At 37.5% G+C, this 27257-nt stretch overlaps 1 protein-coding gene across 3 annotated transcripts in view; it reads right to left on the reverse strand.

Annotated features, from left to right (window-relative positions):
- The window catches only part of BABAM2 (BRISC and BRCA1 A complex member 2), a 444468-nt gene that overhangs the window by 265532 nt on the left and 151679 nt on the right, over nucleotides 1–27257 (reverse strand). For all 3 annotated transcript variants that reach the window (XM_059942959.1, XM_059942958.1, XM_059942957.1), the window contains exon 6: nucleotides 23645–23719. In XM_059942959.1, the coding sequence (XP_059798942.1) occupies nucleotides 23645–23719 (75 nt within the window). The remainder of the gene's footprint in view (nucleotides 1–23644; nucleotides 23720–27257) is intronic.

Consider the following 27257-nt stretch of genomic DNA (forward strand, 5'->3'; position numbering starts at 1 on the left):
ACAAAAAGTTAATACAAAAATAAAGGGAGAAACTGACAATAACACAGTAATAGCAGGGGACTTTAAATCCCACTTACATCAATGACAGATCATCCGACAGAAAATCAATAAGGAAACACAGGCTTTAAATGACACATTAGATCAAATGGACTTATATGTATATTCATTCCATCCATCAGCAGCAGAATACACATTCTTTTCAAGTGCATATGGAATATTCCCCAGAATAGATAACATGCTAGACCACAAAACAAACCTTAATAAATTTGAAAAGAATGAAATCAAATCAAGCATCTTTTCTGATCATAACAGTATGAGACGAGAAATCGATTACAAGAAAAAAAAACTGCAAAAAACACAAACACATGGAGGCTTACAATATGCTGCTACAGAACCACTGGGTCACTGAAGAAATCAAAGAGTCAATAAAAATATATCTGCAGACAAATGAAAATGGAAACACAATGATTCAAAATCTATGGAATACAGGGTGGAGTAAAGATGGCGTATTAGAAGGACGCGGGATTCTCATCTCCTCACAACTAGGGCACCTACCAGGCACCGGTGGGGGACCAAGGACACCTAAGGGGATGGGAGGAACCCCCAGTGACCGGGTAGGACATGGGGTGTGAGAGGAGTGAAGGGGGAGGAGAAGTGGAGGCAGGACGAGACTGGCGCCCCAGAGGGGCGGCTGGGGGAGGGGAAGGGATCCCACACCTGAAGGGGGAGATTGGGGAACCACTGAGAGGGCAGAGAATCAATAGGGAGCATGGCCAGGTTTCCCCTGCCCACTTGGGCCACCAGGACCCTGCTGAGATCCTGGGCCTGATCCTCTGCCCACCTAGACCTCCTCCAGCTGCACGGGTCCTGAGGGAGTGGGCGGGAGGGAAAGGGGAGCAAAAGTAAAGGCCAGACCTCCGGGACTGGCACCCCTGAGGGGTGGCTGGGGGAGGGGAGGAATTCCAACACCTAGCGGGACCCACCCAAGCCTAGGGGTCCAGTGGTGACACAGGAGACCCTGGGGGAGACAGTGGGGGAGGGGAGCAAAGGAATGGAAGGGAATGCAGCCAGTGCTTTCCTAGTCCACTTAGGCACTGGGGAGCCTATTGGGCTCCTGGGTCTAATCCTCTGCCCTCCGAGCCTCACTCCTGCCCTGCAGAACCCAAGGCCTACCCCTACACCCCCACCCAGAGCCCCATCTCTAAACTCTGAGAACCCCTCCAATGCGCTGGGCCTAAACCCCACCCACACACCCTCACTCAGGGCCCCACCTCCAAACTCCGGAACCCCCACACTCTGGAGGCCCTCCTTTCAATGTGCTGCCCCTCCCCTTCTGCTCGGGTCCTAAGCAGAAGCCCCACCCACACTTGAACCGTCGCCCCGCCTAGGCTCCGCTGTATGCTCAAACGTCACCCCGCCACATCTGCCTAGGTCCCGCCCCACCCTAAACCCTGCCCCTGCCTAGGTTCCACCCCTGCCTAAACTCCACCCCCAGAGCCAAGGATTTATTTTTTATTTATTTATTTTTTATTTTTTCCTCTTTTTAGATCAGGGTTCTGTTTCTTGATTCACTGTTGTTGATTCTTTTATATTTTTACCTTTCCTAATAAGTCTTTTATCTTTCTAATTTTATTTTGTTTTTTATTCTTTGATATTGTACTGCTTTTTTTCTTTCTTTCTTTTACTTTTTTTTTTTTTTTTTTTTACAATGCCACAAACCTTGCGGAATCTTGGTTCCCAGGCCGGAGGTGGGGCCTGAGCGCCTGTGGTGGGAGCTCCAAGTCCAAACCACTGGACTAATAGAGAACCTCGGACCCCATGGAATATCAATTGGAGTGAGGCCTCACGGAGGTCCTCATCTCAGCACCAAGACCTGGATCTATCCAACTGCCTGCAAACTCCAGTGCTGGACGTCTCAGCCAAACAACCAGAAAGACAGGAATAGCGCACCACCCATCAAAAAAAAAAAAAAAAAAAGAAATGACAAAAAAGTATGTTACAGACGAAGGAGCAAGGTAAAATCCTACAACACCAAATAAATGAAGATGAAATAGGCAACCTACCTGAAAAACAATTCAGAGTAATGATAGTAAAGATGATCCAAAATCTCGGAAATAGAATGGAGAAAATACAAGAAACATTTAACAAGGTTCTAGAAGAACTAAAGAGCAAACAGTGATGAACAACACAATTACTGAAATTAAAAATACTCTAGAAGGAATCAATAGCAGAATAACTGAGGCAGAAGAATGGATAAGTGAGCTGAAAGATAAAATGGTGGAACTAACTGCCAGGGAGCAGAATAAAGAAAAAACAATGAAAAGAATTGAGGACAGTCTCAGAGACCTCTGGGACAACATTAAACACACCAACATCCGAATTGGAGGGGTCAGAGAAGAAGAAGAGAAAAAGAAAGGGTCTGAGAAAATACTTGAAGAGATTATACTCTAAAACTTCCCTAACATGAGAAAGGAAATAGTTAATCAAGTCCAGGAAGCACAGAGAGTACCATACAGGATAAACCCAAAGAGAAACACACCGAGACACATACTAATCAAGCTATCAAAAATTAAATACAAAGAAAAAATATTAAAAGCGGTAAGGGAAAAGCAACAAACAACATACAGGGGAATCTCCGTAAGGTTAACAGCTGATTTTTCAGCAGAAACTCTGCAAGCCAGAAGGGAGTGGCAGGACATATTTAAAGTGATGAAAGGGAAAAACCTACAACGAAGATTACTCTACCCAGCAGGGATCTCATTCAGATTCGATGGAGAAATCAAAAGCTTTACAGACAGGCAAAAGCTAAGAGGATTCAGCACCACCAAACCAGCTCTACAACAAATGCTAAAGGAACTTCTCTAAGTAGGAAACACAGGAGAAGAAAAGGACCTACAAAAACAAACCCAACACAATCAAGAAAAAGGTCATAGGAACATACATATCGATAATTACCTTAAACATGAGTGGATTAAATGATCCAACCAAAAGACACAGGCTTGCTGAATGGATACAAAAACAAGACCCATATATATGCTGTCTACAAGATACCCACTTCAGACCTAGGGACACATACAGACTAAAAGTGAAGGGATGGAAAAAGATATTCCATGCAAATGGAAATCAAAAGAAAGCTGGAGTAGCTATACTCATATCAGATAAAATAGACTTTAAAATAAAGAACGTTACAAGAGACAAGAAAGGACACTACATAATGATCAAGGGATCAATCCAAGAAGAAGATATAACAATTAAAAAAATATATATGCACCCAACATAGGAGCACCTCAATACATAAGGCAACTGCTAACAGCTATAAAAGAGGAAATCGACAGTAACACAATAATAGTGGGGGACTTTAACACCTCACTTACACCAATGGACAGATCATCCAAAATGAAAATAAATAAGGAAACAGAAGCTTTAAATGACACAATAGACCAGATAGATTTAATTGATATTTATAGGACATTCCATCCAAAAACAGCAGATTACACTTTCTTCTCAAGTGTACACAGAACATTCTCCAGGATAGATCACATCTTGGGTCACAAATCAAGCCTCAGTAAATTTAAGAAAACTGAAATCATATCAAGCACCTTTTCTGACCACAACGCAATGAGATTAGAAATGACCTACAGGGAAAAAAACGTAAAAAACACAAGCACTTGGAGGCTGAACAATACGTTACTAAATAACCAAGAGATCACTGAAGAAATCAAAGAGGAAATCAAAAAATGCCTAGAGAAAAATGACAATGAAAATACGATGATCCAAAACCTACGGGATGCAGCAAACGCAGTTCTAAGAGGGAAGTTTATAGCTATACAAGCCTACCTCAAGAAACAAGAAAAATCTCAAATAAACAATCTAAACTTACACCTAAAGGAATTAGAGAAAGAACAAACAAAACCAAAGTTAATAGAAGGAAAGAAATCATAAAGATCAGAGCAGAAATAAATGAAATAGAAACAAACAAAACAATAGCAAATATCAATAAAACTAAAAGCTAGTTCTTTGACAAGATAAACAAAATTGATAAACCATTAGCCAGACTCATCAAGAAAAAGAGGGAGAGGACTCAAATCAATAAAATTAAAAATGAAAAAGAAGTTACAACAGACACCGCAGAAATAGAAAGCATCCTAAGAGACTACTACAAGCAACTCTATGACAATAACATGGACAACCTGGAAAAAATGGACAAATTCTTAGAAAGGTATAATCTTCGAAGACTGAACCAGGAAGAAACAGAAAATATGAACAGACCAATCACAGGTAATGAAATTGAAACTGTGATTAAAAATCTTCCAACAAAAGTCCAGGACCAGATGGCTTCACAGGTGAATTCTATCAAACATTTACAGAAGAGCTAACACCCACCTTTCTCAAACTCCTCCAAAAAATTGCAGAGGAAGGAACACTCCCAAACTCATTCTAGGAGGCCACCATCACACCGATACCAAAACCAGACAAAGATGCTACAAAAAAAGAAAATTACAGACCAATATCACTGATGAATATAGATGCAAAAATCCTCAACAAAATACTAGCAAACAGAATCCAACAACACATTAAAAGGATCATACACCATGATCAAATGGGATTTATCCCAGGCATTCATGGATTCCTCAATATATGCAAATCAATCAATGTGACACACCATATTAACAAATTGAAGGAGAAAAACCATATGATCATTTCAATAAATGCAGAAAAAGCTTTTGACAAAATTCAACACCCATTTATGATAAAAACTCTCCAGAAAGTGGGCATAGAGGGAACCTACCTCAACATGATAAAGGCCATATATGACAAACCCACAGCAAACATCATTCTCAATGGTGAAAACCTGAAAGCATTTCCTCTAACATCAGGAACAAGACAAGGATGTCCACTCTCACCACTATCATTCAACATAGTTTTGGAAGTCCTAGCCACAGCAATCAGAGAAGAAAAAGAAATAAAAGGAATACAAATCGGAAAAGAAGAAGTAAAACTGTCACTGTTTGCAGATGACATGATACTATACATAGAGAATCCTAAACATGCAACCAGAAAACTACTAGAGCTAATCAATGAATTTGGTAAAGTTGCAGGATACAAAATTAATGCCCAGAAATCTCTTGCATTCCTATATACTAATGATGAAAAATCTGAAAGAGAAATTAAGGAAACACTCCCATTTACCATTGCAACAAAAAGAATAAAATACCGAGGAATAAACCTACCTAGGGAGACAAAAGACCTGAATGCAGAAAACTATAAGACACTGATGAAAGAAATTAAAGATGATACCAACAGATGGAGAGATATACCATGTTCTTGAATTGGAAGAATCAATATTGTGAAAATGACTATACTACCCAAAGCAATCTACAGATTCAATGCAATCCCTATCAAATTACCAATGGCATTTTTTGCAGAACTAGAACAAAAAATCTTAAAATTTGTATGGAGACACAAAAGACCCTGAATAGCCAAAGAAGTCTTGAGAGAAAAAAGCAGAGCTGGAGGTATCAGACTCCCTGACTTCAGACTATACTACAAAGCTACAGTAATCAAGACAATATGGTACTGGCACAAAAAAAGAAATATAGATCAATGGAACAGGATAGAAAGCCCAGAGATAAACCCATGCACCTTTGGTCAGCTAATGTATGACAAAGGAGGCAAGGATATAAAATGAAGAAAAGACAGTCTCTTCAATAAGTGGTGCTGGGAAAACTGGACAGCTACATGTAAAAGAATGAAATTTGTATCTTAGGATGCAAAAGAATGAAATTAGAACACTCCCTAACACCATACACAAAAATAAACTCAAAATGGATTAGAGACCTAAATGTAAGACAGGACACCATAAAACTCTTAGAGGAAAACATAGAGAGAACACTCTTTGACATAAATCACAGCAAGATCCTTTTTGACCCACCTCCTAGAGAAATGGAAATAAAAACAAAAATAAACAAATGGGACCTAATGGCACTTCAAAACTTTTGCACAACAAAGGAAACCATAAACAAGACAAAAAGACAACCCTCAGAATAGGAGAAAATAGTTGGAAATGAATCAATGGACAAAGGATTAATCTCCAAAATATATAAACAGCTCATGCAGCTCAATATTAAAAAAAAAAACAGCCCAATCCAAAAATGGGCAGAAGACCTAAATAGACATTTCTCCAAAGAAGACATACAGATGGCCAAGAGGCACATGAAAAGCTGCTCAACATCACTAATTATTAGAGAAATGCAAATCAAAACTACAATGAGGTATCACCTCACACCAGTTAGAATGGGCATCATCAGAAAATCTACAAACAACAAATGCTGGAGAGGGTATGGAGAAAAGGGAACCCTCTTGCACTGTTGGTGGGAATGTAAATTGATACAGCCACTATGGAGAACAGTATGGAGGTTCCTTAAAAAACTAAAAATAGAATTACCATATGACCCAGCAATCCCACTACTGGGCATATACCCAGAGAAAAGCATAATTCAAAAAGAACCATGCACCCCAGTGTTCATTGCAGCACTATTTACAATAGCCAGGTCATGGAAGCAACCTAAATGCCCATCGACAGACGAATGGATAAAGAAGATGTGGTACATATATACAATGGAATATTATTCAGCCATCAAAAGGAACGAAATTGGGTCATTTGTTGAGACGTGGATGGATCTAGAGACTGTCATACAGAGTGAAGTAAGTCAAAAAGAGAAAAACAAATATCGTATATTAATGCATATACGTGGAACCTAGAAAAATGGTACAGATGAACTGGTTTGCAGGGCAGAAATTTAGACACAGATGTAGAGAACAAACGTATGGACACCAGGGGGGAAAGCGGTGGGGGGGTGGGGGGGGGTGGTGTGATGAATTGGGCAATCGGGATTGACATGTATACACTGATGTGTATAAAATTGATGACTAGCAAGAACCTGCTATATAAAAAAATAAATTAAATAAAATTCAAAAATTCAAAACAAGAAAAAACAAAAGTCAACATCCATTTATGATAAAAACTGTCAACAAAGTGGGTATATGGGGCATGCCTCAACATAGTAAAGACCATATATAACAAACCTAGAGCCATAATTATACTCAACAGTGAAAAACTGAAAGCATTTCCTATAAGAGCAGGAACAAGACAAGGATGCCCCTCTTGCCACTTTCATTCAACATAGTGCTGGAAATTCTAGCCACAGCAATCAGACAACAAAAAGAAGTAAAAAGAATCCTAACTAGAAAGGAAGAAGTTAAACTACCACTGTTTGTAGATAACACAATACTATACATAGAAAATCCTAAAGATGCCACCAGATCCTATTAGAACTAATAAATGAATTCAGTAAAGTTGCAGGATACAAAATTCACATACAGAACTCTGTTGCATTTCTATACACTAACAAAGAACTATCAGAAAGAGAAATTAATGAAACAATCCCCTTTACAATTGCATCAAAAAGAATAAAATTTCTAGGAATAAATCTAACCAAGGAGGTTTAAAGAAAAATATGTGTATTTGTAAAACTATAAGACACTGATGAAAGAAATTAAAGACAAAAGAAACAAATGGAAAGATATACCATAATCATGGATTGGAAGAATTATTATTGTTAAAATGACCATACTACCCAAGGTAATCTACAGAGTCAATGCAATCCCTATCAAAATACCAATGGTGTTTTTCACAGAACTAGAAAAAATAGTTCTAAAATTTGTAGGGAAACAAAAAAGACCTTGAATAGCCAAAGCAACCCTGAGAAAGAGGAACAAACCTGGAGGTATTACATACCCTGATTTCAAACTACACTACAAAGCTGCAGTAATCAAAACAGTATGGTACTGGCACAAAAAGAGACACATAGATCAATGGAACAGAACAGAGAGCTCAGAAATAAACCCATGCTTACTTGTATGGTCAATTAATCTATGACAAAAGAGGCAAGAACATACAATGGGGAAAAGACAGCCTATTCACTAAATGGTCTTGTGAAAACTGGACAGCCATAGGCAAAAGAATCAAACTAGATTACTTGCTCACATCCTATGCAAAAAATAAACTCAAAATTAACTGAAGACTTAAATGTAAACCCTGAAACTATAAAACTCCTAGAAGAAACAAAGGGAGTACGTTCTTTGACATTAGGCTTAGCAATATTTTTTGGATATATCTCCTCAGGCAAGGGAAACAAAATCAAAAATAAACAAATGAGATTACATCAATGTAGGGACCTCCCTGGCAGTCCAGTGGTTAAGACTCCACGCTTCCACTGCAGGGGGCACAGGTTTGATCCCTGGTCGGGGAACTAAGATCCCACATGCCACGTGGCATGGGCAAAAAATTTTTTTAATAAAAATAAAAAGGTTCTGCACAGCAAACAAAAATATCAACAAAACAAAAATCAGCCTATTGAATAGGTGACGATATTTGCAAATGATATATTTGATAAGAGGTTAATATCCAAAATATACAAAGAAGTTGTACCATTAACATCAAAAAATAAACAACCTGATTAAGAAATGGCAGAAGATCTGAACAGACATTTTTCCAAAAAGACAGACAGATGTCTAACAGACACATGGAAAGATGTTTGACATCACTAATCATCAGAGAAATGCAAATCAAAACTACAATGAGATATCACCTCACATCTGTCAGAATGGCTATAATCAAAAACACAAAGACAACAAAAAACAAGTGCTGGTGAGGATGTGTAGAAAATGGAACCCTCATGCACTGTTGGCGGGAATGTAAATTGGTGCCGCCACTATGGAAAACAGTATGGAGGTTCCACAAAAAGTTAAAAATAGAACTATCATACCATCCAGCAATTCCACTTCTGGGTATTTTTCCAAAGAAAATAAAAACACTACTTTGAAAAGATATATGCACCCCTATGTTTGGTGCAGCATCATTTACAATAGCCAGGATATGGAAGCAACCTAATGTCCTTCCATAGATGAATGGATAAAGAAGATGTGATATACACAATGGAATATTACACAGCCATACAAAAAATGAATGAAATCTTGCCATTTGGGACAACATGGATGGACCTAGAGAGTACTATGCTAAGTGAAATAAGTCAGACAAAGACAAATATTGTACAATTTCACCTATATTTGGAATCTAAAAATCAAAACAAATAAACAAACATAAAACAGAAACATACTCACAGAGAACAACTGGTGGTTGCCAAAGGGGAGGAGGGTGAAGAAATAGGTGAGGGAGATTAAGGGGTACAAACTTCCAGTTCATAATCCATTTGAGTTAAATTATGGATTTAAAGGTATGGATTAACGTTTCTTTTTTCTTTTTTTGTGGGGGGGGGGTATAGATATCCAGTTGTTCTAGCAACATTTGTAGAAAAGATCATACTTTCTCTTCTGAATTGTCTTTCCACATTTGTCAAAAATCAGTTGTCTCTGTATGTATGGGTCTATATCTGGATACTCTTCTGTTCCACTGATCTGTATTGACCTATCTGCCTTTTTAAAACTGTCACCATACTTTCTTAATTACTGTAGCTTTATAATAAGTCCTTAAATCAGGGAGTCTAAGTCTTCCAATTTTGTTCTTTTCAGGATATTGTTTTGGCTATTCTAGGCCTTTGGTATTTCAAAATAAATTTTAGAATCAGATTGATGATCTCTACAAAAAAGCCACTGGGTTTTGACCTGATAGGATTGAGACAGATCTATATATTCACTTGGGAAAAACTGACATCTCACAATATTGAGTCTTCCAATATACGAACATGGTATATATTTTAGCTTAGGTCTTCTTTAGTTTCACTCAGCAGTGTTTTATACTTTTTAACATACAGATATTTCATATCTTTTGTTATATTTATCCCTAAATATTTCATATTTTTATATTATAAATTATATTTTTTAAATTTAATATCGGATTATTTCTGGTTAATATATAGAAATATGATTTGATTTTTATATATTGATCCTGTATCTTGCAACATGACAAAATTCACTTATTATTTATAGAAGTTTTTTTGTAGATTCCTTAGGTTCTTCTACATAATAATCTTAGCATCTGTGCATAAAGACAGTTGCTTCTTCCTTTCTACTCTGAGTGCCTTTTATTCCTTTTTCTTGCCTTGTTGCACTGGCTAGAAACTCCACTATTGAACAGTATTGGTGAAAGTAAACATCCTTGCCTTGCTAATAACCTTAGGGAGAAAACAGTGGTCTTTCACCATTAAGTATAATATTAGCTATAGACTTTTCATAGATGCAAGTTATCAGGTGAGGAAGTCCCTTTCTGATCCTAGTTTGCTGAGAGTTTTTATCAGGAATGGATGTTTGGTTCTGTCAAATGTTCTTTCTGTGGCTATTAAGATGATCATACAGTCTTTCTTTTTAGTTTGTTAATATGGTTAATCATAGTGTTGATTTTTTAAATATGCAGCCTACCTTGCATCCCTGGGACAAACTCCATTTTGTCATGATATATCATCGTTTTTATATATTATTGTACTGAATTTCAGTACAATACAAAATTTCATTTTGAATTTTACATCTATATTCATGAGAGAGACTCATTTGTAGTTTACTTTTCTTGTAATATCTTTGTCTGGTTTTTGTTATCAGGTAATGCTGTCCTCATAGAATCAGAACGCATTCCCTCCTTTCCAATTTTCCAAACGAATGTGTAGAATTTGTGTATTATTTTTCCTTAAATGATTGATAAACCTTACCAGTGAAGTCATCTGTGCCTGCAGTTTCCTTTATGGGAAGGTATTTAACTATGATAGACATAAGACTATTCAAGTTATCTATTTCTTCTTGAATATGTTTTGGTAAACACTAAGAAATTTTTAAAATGCAAGAAAACATGAGCAGACACACCACTAGCCATCAGAGTGATGATTACATAACACACCATGTAGCCTCTGGGAAATTCCACTACTCAATCATGAGGTAAATGAATTCTTAATTTTATTTTGAACACAGTTTTTACTTTATGGACCCTCTGAAATGGTCTTGGCGATACCAGGAGTCCCAGGACCACACTTTGTGAAGTGCTGGTCTATGGAATAGAGACTAAGAATACCATCACCATCAATATTCCAGGATTTTATGTAAAAGACTATTTTCATGAAGTACCCACACACTGAAAAGACATTCAGGGTGTATAGACTACGCTGTAGAGTTAGCACAAAGCTTGAAAAACCTAAACCATTGTCTATCCTGCTTCAAGAGAGTCAAAGCTTTGCATAAGCACCCTTGGAACAAATAATGACACCAACCTTGTTTCTGGGTGTCACCCATTCCAACAATATGGTCATCATGTAAAAACAAAACTGCAGTAAATGGATTCAAGGAAGGAAAGGGATCTTCAGAAAAATGCTAGAAAGAGGGCAGGTATCACTGTGACATTATTTTGTCATGAAACTAGATCAAAATATAAGTGTGCTGGTTAAAATTGTTTTAAAATATTTTATAAAGAAAAAAATCCCTCTCTTCCAGTTCTATATTAGATGCCATCCTAATCAAGGGCTGCAGTTTCCTTCTCCTACTCCAAATCCTGGCGGTGCGTTTATTAAGAAAAAAAGGAGAGTGGAACATTGTGTCACCGTGAATACAAAACCTAGCTAAGCAAAAAGAACAAAACTGAAAACCCCCAAGGATACTTAAAAAGACTGCTGTGTCTCAGGATAAGAGAGGCGATGGCAGCCAGGGGCCCTAGAACGCAAGGTGTGAGCTAGAACAGGGCTCCTCAAAATATCTACAATGAAGGACCTGTTACTGTTCATTTTGTTTTCTTTTTCCTAATCCTTCACATATTGACGGCTTCATAAAATACATTAAAAATGAGTTCTTATAAAAAGAAAAAAATTTTAAACATCAAAATGCAAACCCAATATTTTTATCATTACAGTCAACAGACATGATTATTCTGTCAAATTGCTTTAAATGTTTCTAAAGACTATCAATTCTGAACTTATCTCATCATGAACCAAAACATACACTCTGGGTAGCACTGATTAGAACGTTCTGACACCACCCTTTCCTCTCCCTCATTTTCCCAGGTTGATCATTGAGTTAGGTGAGTAAGCACATCAGCTAACAGGTATGAAAACTTCAGCAAGTCTGAAACGTGGTCACCTAGACCCTTAATATTCAGTTTTACATCCCTTGAACCCTGACTATCAGCCTCATTTCCCTCTTCCTTCTCCCCATTTTATATATGTCTCCTGGCAGACTTCTCCTCCTAAATACAATCCCAATCATAGTACTACTCAAAGCAATCACTCAAAACAATCACTAAACTCCCTAGTTGAATATTTAAGGCTCTGTCTATATCATTATATCTTTAAAATGCCTTTCTTTTCTTATCTCCCACTAGTCTGTATACATGTTCTGTGATTTAGGCAAACTAGACTTTTCTGCTGTTCTCCAAATGTTCTTTCATTGTCAACTAAAACCACGCTCATATTTTCCCTAGCTTCTCTCTATCAATACGAGTCTTTCAGGCCCATTTCAAATGTCACCTCCTTTATAAAGGTCTTTTCTAACTAGATGTAACCTCTCACCAACCCATTAAAGAACTTTGTACTTCTCTTACGGTACTGAAATTATTATGACTTGCATTACTATTGACTATGCAATCATCTTAATGCCCCAAACCAGATTTTACTTTTATTTGAATTGTAGGTCAGCTGATTGATGAAAATGGATTAATGGTAACAGATGACACTGATAAACTGACACTAGCCCTGTCATGTGCCAGGTGGTAACCTTATGATGTGGGGAGAGGAAATGTCACCATTGAGAAAACAGCTCCGAATAAAAAATGGTAAACCTGTAATGATCACAGCCCATAATTCCTGTTACCCTCACTGTGCTAGTTGGTTCCAATCCATACTTCCCTTTCTGAATTATAGGTGGCAATACCTTCCCCATAAACAGGCTGAACAAAAAGGGCAAATTCAAAAAGACAGTATGAAGGGATTCGTCTATACTTTGCCTTAAAAAACCAACTGCATAAAACAGGATTAGAAAAATAAGGAAGTTTGGGTTTTTTTTTACAAACTCAATAAATACTCAATAAATGGTGAAGTTCAAAGTTCTAATGAACACTGACCTGATCAATGCTATCTGAAATTTTGTGCTTATTTCTGGACACCACAGTTTAAGAGAGATGCTGGCAATCTGGAATACCTCCTGAAGAGAAGTATGAGGATAGAGAAGGTTTTAAAATCGTATGACATGTAAGTATAAAGGACTAAAGCTGCCTAGCCTATAAAAGAACAGAATCTCTGGTTGTTTGAATACAATTGTTTTTGCTGTAATGTGAAAATGCATTCCTTTAAAAAATTGCATTTTAGTAAGCTACACATTAAGAATAAGAGGCTTATGAGAAAAATATAGCAAGGCTAGACCTTACTTTACAGTTAGTCGCTTGTACAACTTTGTAACCGTAGCATTAACAAAAACCAAAGTAAATCCAATAAAACTCTAATGTACTTAAAATGACATGCTATATTCGTAATAAACAAAGAATTATTATACTAAATATAGGACTTTAAAAAAACTGAAGATAACTTAATGAAAGGGGCTACAAGGAAAGGTTGAAACTGCTGAGTTATGGGAAAGAGTAGAGGGACATCATCATTAGAAGTTATAGCGGAGAAGCAGGTTTTGGACAAAATGTAGTGATGCCAGAGAGGGAAAGCTCTGGCTTATTGTCTTGTGTTTCTTTTCCACAAAGATGGGGAGAAACCATGCGATAAATACTTAAATACAGAGTGTACAGCAAAACTGAGCCACATGAAAGGAATGGAGTGAATGGACACTGTGTGCCATACAAAAACCCTCCACAGCTTGTTAGTTCATCTGCATTAGTGTACTTTCATTCAGCTGCTGTTATTCAGTGGTCAAACTATTAACTAAACCATGGCAACTTCTGACTTATACTGACATACTTCCACTATTTATCAATCATGTGCGAACTAATCCATGTTACTAAAGCATTGTATGTAACAGAATTCATTGTACGTAAAGAACTATCAAGATATATGGGGACAGGGTAGCAAAGCAGGTCAACTGATAGTGATTTGAGACACAGCTCCATTCTAAAATTATAATTTAGAAGATAAAAACACAAGTACACCATAAAAAAATAAAAGCAAAAGAAAACAATAAAAGAAAACTGAAAGGAGGAAGTTCACAGAAGCTGCCTGTGACTATTCTTCATTTTCAGTAGGGAAAAATACTACTGTCAGAATTACCATAAATTATATCTGAAAATTTGGGGCGAGTGAAAATTTGGGTTTTGAATTCTAGATGGGGGAAAAACAGGACAGAAGAAAAAGAAGTAGTAAACATAACTCTATCTTAATTTCAATGAAATGCTTACTTTCTTCCTAGACCACAATAAATTCAATACTTTGAAATATAAATTAATGACTAAATAAAATCAAAACCATTTCTATTCTGCATTTACTCCAAGCTCAGAAATGTATTAAGTACCATCATATTCATCATCTCATTGATATTCCCAACAACCCAATGTGTTGTGCTATAGCCTAATCACATTTTAACAGTTAGGGAAACTAACACTTGGAAGAAAATTTAGTAAACTGTATGCTGCTAACAGATTATTTAAAAATAAGAGAGAAGATGGAATAAAGGAAGGAAGAAAACAAGGAAGGAAAGGAAGAGGAGGGAAGAAAAGAGGGAGGGAGACTTCAACCAAGCTGAAGGTGCTAGTAAAATAAAAACAAAGAGACCATGGTATTAAAATCCACTTAAACTCACTGAACCAAATCCTTTTTCTCATCTTTCTATGATGCCCCAGGTGCCTTTGTGAAGAATTTCCCCCACCCTCCATCCCATAATTTAGAAAAGGGGCCAGCAAACAATTGTCTGCAGTCCAAAGCCAGTCCAATGTCTATTTTTTTTAAATAAAGTTTTACTGGGTTTCAGACACAATCATTGATTTAGATATTGTCCGTAGCTGCTTTCATGCTGTGACAGCAAAGTTAAGTAGTTGTGATGGAGACCACATGGCCTACAAGCCTAAAATTTTACTATCTTGTGATTAAGCCTCAAATGCAGATTTTGGCTCAATTTTAGCAATGATAAAGCAGACTTATTACTGGAATAAAAAGCACTCTACTTTTATGGCACGTTCTTCCAGGTACATATTCCTACTTTTATAAAGGTATGCCTACCCCTATTTGATTAGACAGAAACTATTTCCTTTCAGATAACATGAGGGTTTCCTGTGAATTCTTTATGGTCTTTCAAGCACCAGACAACTGTTTTGTTTAAAACCAGATTTCACAAGAGTGAGTTAAAGCAGTCTTTATTTCTAAAAGCTGCTTATTAAGTGTGACTTTATTGGATCCAAAAAATTCCCTAAACTAAAAGGTATCAAATTCTTTTTTTTTCTTTTTAACATCTTTATTGGAGTATAATTGCTTTACAATGGTGTGTTAGTTTCTGCTTTATAACAAAGTGAATCAGCTATACATATCTATATATCCCCATATCTCCTCCCTCTTGCGTCTCCCTCCAACCCTCCCTATCCCACCCCTCTAGGTGGTCACAAAGCACCGAGCTGATCTCCCTGTGCTAAGCAGCTGCTTCCCACTAGCTATCTATTTTACATTTGGTAGTGTATATATGTCCACGCCACTCTCTCACTTCATCCCAGCTTGCCCCTCCCACTCCCCGTGTCCTCAAGTCCATTCTCTTCGTCTGCGTCTTTATTCCTGTCCTGCCCTTAGGTTCTTCAGAACCATTTTTTTTAGATTCCATATATATGTGTTAGCATATGGTATTTGTTTTTCTCTTTCTGACTTAATTCACTCTGTATGACAGACTCTAGGTCCATCCACCTCACTACAAATAACTCAATTTTGCTTCTTTTTATGGCTGAGTAATATTGCATTGCATATATGTGCCACATCTTCTTTATCCATTCATCTGTCAATGGACACTTAGGTTGCTTCCATGTACTGGCTATTGTAAATAGTGCTGCAGTGAACATTGTGGTACATGACTCTTTTTGAATTATGGTTTTCTCAGGGTATATGTCCAGTAGTGGGATTGCTGGGTCATATGGTAGTTCTATTTTTAGTTTTTTAAGGAAATCTCCATACTGTTCTCTATAGTGGCTGTATCAATTTACATTCCCACCAACAGGGCAAGAGGGTTCCCTTTTCCCCACACCCTCTCCAGCATTTAGTGTTTGTATGATGGCCATTCTGACTGGTGTGAGGTGATACTTCATTGCAGTTTTGATTTGTATTTATCTAATGATTAGTGATGTTGAGCATCCTTTCATGCGTTTGTTGGCAATCTGTGTATCTTCTTTGGAGAAATGTCTATTTAGGTCTTCTGCCCATTTTTGGATTGGGTTGTTTGTTTTTTTGATATTGAGCTGTATGAGTTGCTTGTAAATTTTGGAGATTAATCCTTTGTCAGTTGCTTCATTTGCAAATATTTTCTCCCATGCTGAGGGTTGTCTTTTCGTCTTGTTTATGGTTTCCTTTGCTGTGCAAAAGCTTTTAAGTTTCATTAGGTCCCATTTGTTTATTTTTGTTTTTATTTCCCTTACTCTAGGAGGTGGGTCAAAAAGGTTCTTGCTGTGATTTATGTCATAGAGTGTTGCCTATGTTTTCCCCTAAGAATTTTATAGTGTCTGGCCTTACATTTAGGTCTTTAATCCATTTTGAGCTTATTTTTGTGTATGGTGTTAGGGAGTGTTCTAATTTCATTCTTTTACATGTAGCTGTCCAGTTTTTCCAGCACCACTTATTAAAGAGACTGTCTTTTCTCCATTGTATATTCTTGCCTCTAAAAGGTATCACATTCTGAAGCATCTTTTAATGTGTGGTTTAGAGAAAAAATTTTGTAATGAACAGTCTTTGAATTTATATTCAGTTATCAGGATCAGAGGGCTTTTTGATGTTTGCTACCTTATGCTTGCTGAGAAACAACTATAATCAATACATATCACTCTAACAAGCTTGCTATATTTTAAAAAAGAGAATATTTGGGGGAAGTTATCAGTTTCCTTCCTAGCAAATATGTAAAAATAAATGGGACTTTCAAACAATTCCAAATAATAAAGGACAATGCAAGAATTCATCAAAAAAAAAAAATCCAGGGAGATTAATTAGCCTAATTGTCTTCTTCCAGCTGCACAGAATGCAAAATTCTTCCCTGTTCCTAAGGAAAGGTGAGGAGAGTGAGGAATTTTAAAACGGAAAATTTACTAAAACTCAATCTTTGATGACAAGTCACATTTTGTGACTGTCATACACACACATTTTAAACAGTCATGCTATTACCTATTTTCCCCTACTATATGAAAGAATGATAGCACCCCACTCTCACCACTTTTATTCAACATAGTATTGGAAGTCCTAGCCATAGCAATCAGACAAGAAAAAGAAAGAAAAGGAATCCAAGTTGGAAAGGAAGAAGTAAAACTGTCACTGTTTGCAGATGACACGATACTATACATAGAAAATCCTAAAGATGCCACCAAAAAACTACTAGAGCTCATCAATAAATTCAGTAAAGTTGCAGGATACAAAATTCATATACAGAAATCTGTTGCATCTCTATACATTAACAAAGAACTATTAGAAAGAGAAATTAAGGAAACAATCCCATTTGCAATCACACCCAAAAAAAAAAAAAAATAGCTAGGTATAAACTTACCTAAGGAAGTAAAAGACCTGTATTCAGAAAACTATAAGACACTGATGAAAGAAATTGAAGATGACACAACAGATGGAAAAATATAACATGTTCACAGATTGGAAGAATTAATATTGTTAAAATGAGCACACAACACAAGGCAAGCTACAGATTCAATACAACCCCTATCAAAATATCAATGGCATTTTTTCACTGAAGTAGAAAAAAATAATTCTAAAATTCATATGGAAACACAAAAGACCTCTAATAGCCAAAAGAATTTTGAGAAAGAAGAACAAAGCTGAAGGTATCACATGCCCTGACTTCAGACTATGCCACAAAGCTACAGTAATCAAAACAGTATGGTACTGGAACAAAAACAGATGCATAGATCAATGGAACAGAATAGAGAGCCCAGAAATAAACCCACACACCTATGGTCAAATAATCTATGACAAAGGAGGCAAGAATATACAATGGAGAAAAGACCATCTCTTCAATAAGCGGTGCTGGGAAAACTGGACAGCTACATGTAAAAGAATGAAATATGAACATTTTCTCACACCATATACAAAAATAAGCTCAAAATGGATTAAAGACCTGAATGTAAGTTCTGAAACCATAAAACTCCTAGAAGAAAACATAGGCAGAACACTCTTTTACATAAATCACAGCAATATTTTTTCGATCTGTCTCCTAAGGCAGAGAAAACAAAAGGAAAAATAAACAAACAGGACCTAATTAAACTTAAAAGCTTTTGCACAGCAAAGGAAGTCATTGACAAAATGAAAAGGCAACCTACCAAATGGGAGAAAATATTTGCAAATGATATGACCAATAAGGGGTTACTATCCAAAATATATAAACAGCTCATACAACTCAATATCAAAAAAATAAACAACCCATACAAACAGCTCATACAGCGCAATATCTAAAAAACAAACAACCCAATCAAAAAGTGGGCAGAAGACCTAAATAGACATTTCTCCAAAGAAGACATACAGATGGCCAACAGGCACATGAAAAGATGTTCAATATTGCTAACTATTAGAGAAATAAATCAAAACTGCAGTGAGGTATCACCTCACACCAGTCAGAATGGCCATCATCAAAAAGTCTACAAATAATAAACGCTGGAGAGGGTGTGGAGAAAAAGGAACCTGCCTACACTGTTGGTGGGAATGTAAATTGGTGCAGCCACTATGGAGAACATTATGGAGGTTCCTTAAAAAATTAAAAGTAGAGTTACCATATGATTCAGCAATCCCACTGCTGGACATATATCTGGAAAAGATGAAAACTCTAATTTGAAATCACTCAGCCATAAAAAGGAAGGAAATAATGCCATCTGCAGCAACATGGATGGACCTAGAGATTATCATACTAAGTGAAGTAAGTCAGACAAAGACAAATATCATATGATATCACTTATATGTGGAATCTAAAAAAAAAATGATAAAAATGAACTTATTTACAAAAGAGATACAGACTCACAGACATAGAAAACAAACTTATGGTTACCAAAGGGGAATGGGGGGGGCAGGAATAAACTAGGAGTTCAGGATTAACAGATACACACTACTATACATAAAATAAACAATAAGGACCTATTGTATAGTACAGGAAACTATATTCAGTATCTTGTAATAACCTACAATGGAAAAGAATCTGAAAAAGAATATATGTATGTATAACTGAATCACTTTGCTGTACATACAATATTGTAAATCAACTATACTTCAATGAAAAAATTTTTTTAAAAAATAAAATAATAAATAAACCACCTGATTTAAAAATGGGCAGAAGAACTGAAATAAACATTTTCCAAAAAACAAAACAAAACATACCTATGGCCAACAGGCACATGAAAACATGTTCAACATCAATAATCATCAGAGAAATGCAAATCAAAACCACAATGAGGGCTTCCCTGGTGGCGCAGTGGTTGAGAATCTGCCTGCCAATGCAGGGGACACGGGTTCGAGCCCTGGTCTGGGAAGATCCCACATGCCGCGGAGCAACTGGGCCCGTGAGCCACAATTACTGAGCCTGCGCGTCTGGAGCCTGTGCTCCGCAACAAGAGAGGCCGCGATGGTGAGAGGCCCGCGCACCGCAATGAAGAGTGGTCCCCACTTGCCGCAACTAGAGAAAGCCCTCGCACAGAAACGAAGACTCAACACAGTCATAAATAAATAAATAAAAGAACGTGAATTTCTTTAAAAAAAAAAAAGTCAGGATTCTGTTTAAAAAAAAAAAAAAAACCACAATGAGATATCACCTCACACCTGTCAGCATGGCTATCATCAAAAAGGTCACAAACTGGGGGCTTCCCTGGTGGCGCAGTGGTTGAGAATCTGCCTGCTAATGCAGGGGACACAGGTTCGAGCCCTGGTCTGGGAAGATCCCACATGCCACAGAGCAGCTGGGCCCGTGAGCCACAACTACTGAGCCTGCGTGTCTGGAGCCTGTGCCCCGCAACGGGAGGGGCTGCGATAGTGAAAGGCCCGCGCACCGCGATGAAGAGTGGCCCCCGCTTGCCGCAACTAGAGAAAGCCCTCGCACGAACTGAAGACCCAACACAGCCAAAAATAAATAATAAATAAATAAATAAAGTAGCTATAAAATTTAAAAAAAAAAAAAAGGTCACAAACAACAAATGTTGGCAAAGCTGCAGAGAAAAGGGAACCCTGGTACCCTGTTGGTGGGAATGTAAATTGGTGCAGCCACTGTGGAAAACAGTATGGAGGTGCCTCAAAAAACTAAAAATAGAACTACCACATGATCCAGCAATTCCACTCCTGGGTATTTACCCAAAGAAAACAAAAACACTAATTCAAAAAGATACATGCACCCCCATGTTCATAGCAGCACTGTTTATAATAGCCAAGATATGGAAGCAACCTAAATGTCCATCAACAGATGAATGGATAAATAAGATGTACTTGTATACAATGGAATATTACTCAGTCATAAAAAAGAATGAAATTTTGCCATTTGCAACAACATGGATGGAGCGTATTCTCTTCAGTTGAGAAGTTCAGGGGTGCACACCTGCGCCCAAGTAGGACAGACATGGGAAAGTCAGTCTATGCCTACCTGTAATTTATTTCCTGCTACGTGGACTATGGAAGCAGAGGATTTGTACCACATTTCCCATTTAATTTATACTAGTTTGTGCTGGAGTCCTATCACCCAGAAATAAAGAATCCTAATTAATACAGAAGTACTTTTTTTTTTTACTGACTGAGTTTTTATGTAAATGATTTATCTAACCCTTTGACTTACCACAGCTAAGAATAAAACTCAGACACTAAAGTCAGGACTCATTTTCAGAATAAATTCATTCTATCCCATGTAACAACCATATACGTGGACTTCCATGGTGGCACAGTGGTTAAGAATCTGCCCGCCAATGCAGGGGACACAGGTTCGAGCCCTGGTCCGGGAAGATCCCACATGCCGTGGAGCAACTAAGCCCGTGTGCCACAACTACTGAGCCTGCGCTCTAGAGCCCGTGAGCCACAACTAGTGAGCCCACGTGCCACAACTATTGAAGCCAGCGCATCTAGAGCCCGTGCTCCACAACAAGAGAAGCCACCGAAACGAGAAGCCCATGCACCACAATGAAGAGCAGTCCCTGCTCATCACAACTAGAGAAAGCCCACACGCAGCAACGAAGACCCAACGCAGCCAAAAAAAAAAAAAGAACCATATATGCTTGGAGTATAGTATAAGGCAAAATCATATCACTGAATATTTAATGGCTTTTTCATTCTAACATCAAAAAATTTCATTAGTGGATAAAACATGTACACTTGGAAATATAAACTTATGAGTGAATGATGGCTTCATCATAGGGTGATAAAATTTCACTGTAGCAAATTGGTAGGATATGTAGTCAAACTCCATGATATGTCAATATTTAAAAGTTCTACTTTACCTTTCATTTCTTTGAGATGGTGAGGCAAAACTACATTGATGCTGTGAAGAGTATCCTAACCCTAGGAATTTAAGGAATTTACTTTTGGACTTAGACTATCAGACAGCAGGCAGGTAATTAGATTAGGAGCATCCAAATGCAGATAACATGTAGAACAGTTCCTAATGCAAACTTAGTTTTAAGCATATAGCCAAATGTCCCAAGATTATGATACAACAACTTTAGGAACTTAGATCTTAAAACCCTCAACAGGTATTCTGGATTACTTTTGGTATGCAGGTAGGTATTTTTTTGCCCTTGTTTTGTGTTATACAAGAGTTTCTCTTTTTTTATCCTTGTTGTTTTTTTTCCTCTCTGCAGGAACTAAAGATCCAGAAAGACATTAGTGCTGCAAGGCAGGCATTTAATCTGTAGTAGAAAAATCACTTCATTGTACTTTGGGAAGGGAAAAATGCTTTCCAATTCTGCCAAAGAGGTTCCCAATTCTGCCAAATAGGTTCCACCTTTTTCCTATCTGACTGGCAAGGAAAGTTAGGGCAAAACAATATAAAGTTAGAAGTCTTAGAATAGAAAACATGGAAATTTGGTTTTGAAGAGGAAAAAATATATAGATTATGATCCAAGAAGTATGTTTTTTCCTCTGACCTTCAAGAACATGAGCAGAGACAACACTAAGTTCAAACAAACAGGACAACCATTCAAACTGATAAGGCCCAACAGATCAAAACACAGGAACTATAACTGTAAATTATGGATTAAAGTGATTATATGAATAATATACTCTCATATACTACTGAATTTTGTTTTAAATGAGCAGAAATAGAGTTTTAACTGGACATATAGAGGTCAATGAGTCTGTGATTTAAGAGTTTCCAAAGAGACTGCTTGCTATTCTAATAGAGCAAAGTAACTGCTAAAACCAAATTAATTATGCTTGGTAATCACAGGTCACAACTCTTGGATACACAGTGGGAAAACAGTCAACTAGAAACTAAAAATGAAAGTTTAATGAGGCACAAAAATCCCATGTTTTACTTAGGGGAAAAGAAACTAATAAGTCCCTTGGGTAGAATGTTTAAAAAAAAAAAGTGTTCCCTAATCTTTCCTATGGTCTATAGTTTATATACCAGACTATACTGTATTTCCAGGCATTATCAAGATTAAGATCTAATGTTATTTATGACTACTATAATATGCAGGAACACTTGCACAAGGATTTTGTCTTCTCGCTACACTGTAATAAATACCATTAACCCTCTGAACAACATCAAATTTGGAAGGCAGAAATTTTTCTTACATTAGAGCAAAGCTATATCACCATGGGCTGAAGATGGCTGAGGAGATACCTTAAATTACGACCCAAATCTACATCTATGATAAATTGAGGCCTTTGTCTTAAGGCTTCCTGTCCAGAACTTGCTGGTTCCCTGGTCCATTTAGGTTTTTTTCACACTAACCACAGCCTAGTGTGGATCTGGATTTCCTCTACAAAGCATTTTGCAGACCCCTTCCCAAAGTAGCTGCTCCCAAGCCACAAGTTGCTTGCATCGTATTTTAAAGAATGCCATATACACCGGCCTAACTCAATTCTAGGTCTCTCCAGGACAGTCCAACTTTCAAGGTGCCCGGGATCAACTGCGACATAAATAAAGAAAATGAAACATCCTTTAGCACAGCATAGTTAATATGCAATCCTACTTAAAGACAGAATGCATATTAAGATAATTTCTAAGAGAGCCTTTCATCCCCAAAAGATTATTAACCAAAGGCAGTTTTTTTTCCAATGTTTAATTTGCTTTTACTAATTTTGTCTGATAAGGAAAATCCATTTTGAAATGATTTTTAGGGCCACTATTTTAGCTTTTAGGTAACAGTAACTCCGTGGATCTTCATGTAATATATTTTTTAATAGAATTCATCATCTGAACAAAATGCTGGCAAACCATGCAAATACTCGGAGTTAAATAATGACTTAAAAAGCTCATTTACATTCTCATACTGATAATCATACACTTTTACCTTGAGCAGGTATGTGGGAATATTGCTGAAATCCACCGGCAACTTCAAAAGGAAACGAGCTGAAAATTCACCAGTCTGCAGGGAACAAAAAGGTTTAATAATAAGATTAAAATAAAAAATAGATTGTGAAGTGACAATTACAGCCAAGGCCACAAGTTCAACCTGTTTGAACTGCAGGTATCTTCAATTTGGGTTTCCTAACATCAAGCAAGAAAAGAAGGTTGAAAAAGTAGGGGAGGATCAAAAAGCACTATTAAATTATTAGTTACTAAAAAGCACAATTAGAATTTTTTAAATCTGCATTTTAAATGTGCAATAGATTTATAATGCAGTAGTTTTACCTTTTTGTTTTTTAAAAGGATGAAAAGAATACATGAATGTGTGATTTTTTTTTAATCCAAAAATAGGCACAGACCTGCCCATTTGATTCATCTGACTTTACTAAAGCATTCAGACCACTTCACTAATATTTATAACCCATAAGCTAATGACATAAATCACCATCCTTTATAGTATGTCTGGAAGTAAAAACAAAGGTCAAACTTCGACCCACGCATATAAAGCAGTACATCAGTGGGTACCCCAAATAAGACTCTAATCACTTGAAAATCTGTTAATATCATTATCATCAACTAAAATTTTTCAGTAATTCTTTCCATGAACTAGTCTCTATAGGAAAGATGTGCAGAGGTTTGGTGATTTAAAACATTAACTAAGCTTAAATAATAGCTTCTATTTTTTTCTAAAAGAGAAAACTCATGCAAAAGAAAAAAGTTTCCCTCTCAATTTATGATGATGGGAAATCATAATAATATTTTTTCTTTTTTATGATGGGAAAGGCTAAGGAATCACATTTTTTAAGAAAACTCTGGCATAGTCTAGAGGAGGGGTTTTTCCAACTGGGCTATGCAGACACCTAGGGCTTCTAAGAAACCTCTGCAAAGGCAACAAAGAGGGGTGCTGAGCTGGTGGGGTCCTGGGTCTTCCAGTCTCTCTGGCAGCAAGCCTGCAGTGCAGCTTGGGACTTTGACATCTTGGGTTTCATTATGAAATTCTGTTTGAATAAAGAACTCTGGGGATGATCTAGAGCTACTCTAAAGAGTGGGTCTCCACCTTTTTCATATTATGACCACTAGACAGCTCCCTGAATCTCCACTGTCTACCCCCCCTTAAAAAAATGAGCGCCCTAAACTCCCTAGCACATCTTTAAACATAGCAGGCATTTACAAATATTTTTTATGGATGGGTGGATGAACGCACATAAGGAGGCATGCACACCTCTTACAGAAGATTCCACAAGAGCCACCACTCCTTTCTACAAACACCCAAGCAACTGGCTTCAAGGTCCTGGCCCTAATTTTAAAACTCTGACCTAAAACCTTGAAAATGCAAACAGAAATATAAACCTTAAGCTCAAAAGATAAAAATGGTAACTACAATCTGCATAGTTGTGTGCTGTTTTACTGCTTACAACATCTTTTAACTTACATCAACCTCTGGCTAAGGACAGATCACGTCTTCATCACCACAAGCCTAACCCCATGACAGAAAAGGCAGAAAAGAGAAAACCAAATGGACAGAATCAAAGCTGAGGTCCCAGAAGTCACTGTGTCACCAGGAATGCCAACGGTGAGAAACAGCGACACTCCTTAGAGCTGAGCAGCTGTGCTCTTCCTTTGATACTTATTCCTCATTTCAGTAAATGGTAATTCCATTCTTTCAGTCTCTCAGACCAGAAACCTCAGAATCATTCTTGACACAGTATGGAACCCCAATCGTGCAGGCTACTTGCAACTCAACACTTGAGAGAATAGTTAAGAGCTACTTAAGGATCTATAAAGAGCTTGTCATTGTGGATGGGAGGAGAAGGTTTGTGAAAGATTCTAATGAAATTCTTACCTTCTGTTATAGTCCAAAATTGCTAGAAAGATGTGGTTTTAGTGTACTGTTAAGCTCCTAGAGGACTAACATATCCTGTGAAGTGTGATTCTTTGGCCCTAAGTACAAGAAGTCATACTTTGAAAGGGTTAAGTATAGGAGCAAGAGTTATATGGGAACTTATAAGAGGAGCATCTAGCTCAGTAGGAGTTTGGGAAGAAGAAGAGAAAAGTCTTCCTTTAGTGCTGCATACAGTACTATAGAGGGAGGAACACACACAAAAGAATACATGTTCCCAACAATTGTCCCCATTCTTTCTCCTATATTCTCTATTTTTTCCTGTTTACCCACTCACTCCCATCAGCATGCAAACATCATTAAAAAAGGTCTTTCTTGACTTCATATCCCTCTTCAGGTCCCATCTCATTTCTCTGTTCTACTTTACAAAATAATCTCCTGTAAAGAATTAGTCTATATTCGAGGTCTACATTTCCTCTTTTATTATCCTCTCCAGAACCCTCTCCCAGTCAGCCTTTCCTCCACACCTCTCTACAAAAACAGCTCAAGGTCACCAATGACCACACCATTGCCAAATCCAATGGTCATTTCTCAGTCCTCATCTTATTACTGTTCTATCAGCAGCATTACAACATAGCTGATCACTTTTTTCCTGGAACATTCTTTACTTGACTTCCAGGATCCCAGTCTCTCTTGGCTCTTCTCTGCTTCTCCACTGGCCCTCCCTCTGGTCTCCCCAACCTCTAAACACTGAAGTGTACCAACGCTTAACCCCAAGACCTCTTTTCTTTATCTACACTCCCCCAGGTGAGCTCATCCAGGCTCTTGACTTTATTTTTTTTTTTTTTATTTTTTTTTTTTTTTAAAGCACTTTTCTTTTTTTTTTTTTTTTTTTTTATAGCTACTTTATTTATTTATTTTATTTTATTTTTGGCTGTGTTGGGTCTTCGGTTCATGCGAGGGCTTTCTCTAGTTGAGGCAAGTGGGGGCCACTCTTCATTGCGGTGCAGGGACCGCTCTTCATCGCGGTGCGCGGGCCTTTCACTATCGCGGCCCCTCCCGTCGCGGGGCACAGACTCCAGACGCGCAGGCTCAGTAGTTGTGGCTCACGGGCCCAGCTGCTCCGTGGCATGTGGGATCTTCCCAGACCAGGGCTCGAACCCGTGTCCCCTGCATTAGCAGGCAGATTCTCAACCACTGCGCCACCAGGGAAGCCCCAGGCTCTTGACTTTAAATACCATTTATATGCTGATGATTCCCAACTATTTTATCTCCATCCCAGACCTCTTCCTAATTCGAGTTTCATTATCCAACTACCACGATGAAAACAAAAAATCCTGATTTTGTGCTTTTCCTTTGATATTTATTCCTCATTTCAGTGAATGGCAATTTCATTCTTTCTGTCTCTCAGGCCAAAAACTTCAGCATCATCCTTGATTCCTATCTTTCTCTTGCTTCCACATTCCAAATGGCAGCAAATCCTACTGACTCCACTGTCAATTTATATCCTCAGTCCAGCCACCTCTCACCACCTCCACAACCACCTGATCTGAGCCATTATTATCTCCAGCCTGGTGGACTGCAACTACCCCTAACTGCTTCTGCCCTCGCTCACTTGCAGTCGATTCCCATCACCACAGGCAGAGAGATCTTCTCAACACACTCATCAGATTATGTCCCTCCTTGGCTCAAGAGTCTCAAACGGTAGGGATTTAGC

Source organism: Balaenoptera ricei, chromosome 13 (assembly GCF_028023285.1).
Source record: "Balaenoptera ricei isolate mBalRic1 chromosome 13, mBalRic1.hap2, whole genome shotgun sequence".
Taxonomy (NCBI): Eukaryota; Metazoa; Chordata; class Mammalia; order Artiodactyla; family Balaenopteridae; genus Balaenoptera; species Balaenoptera ricei.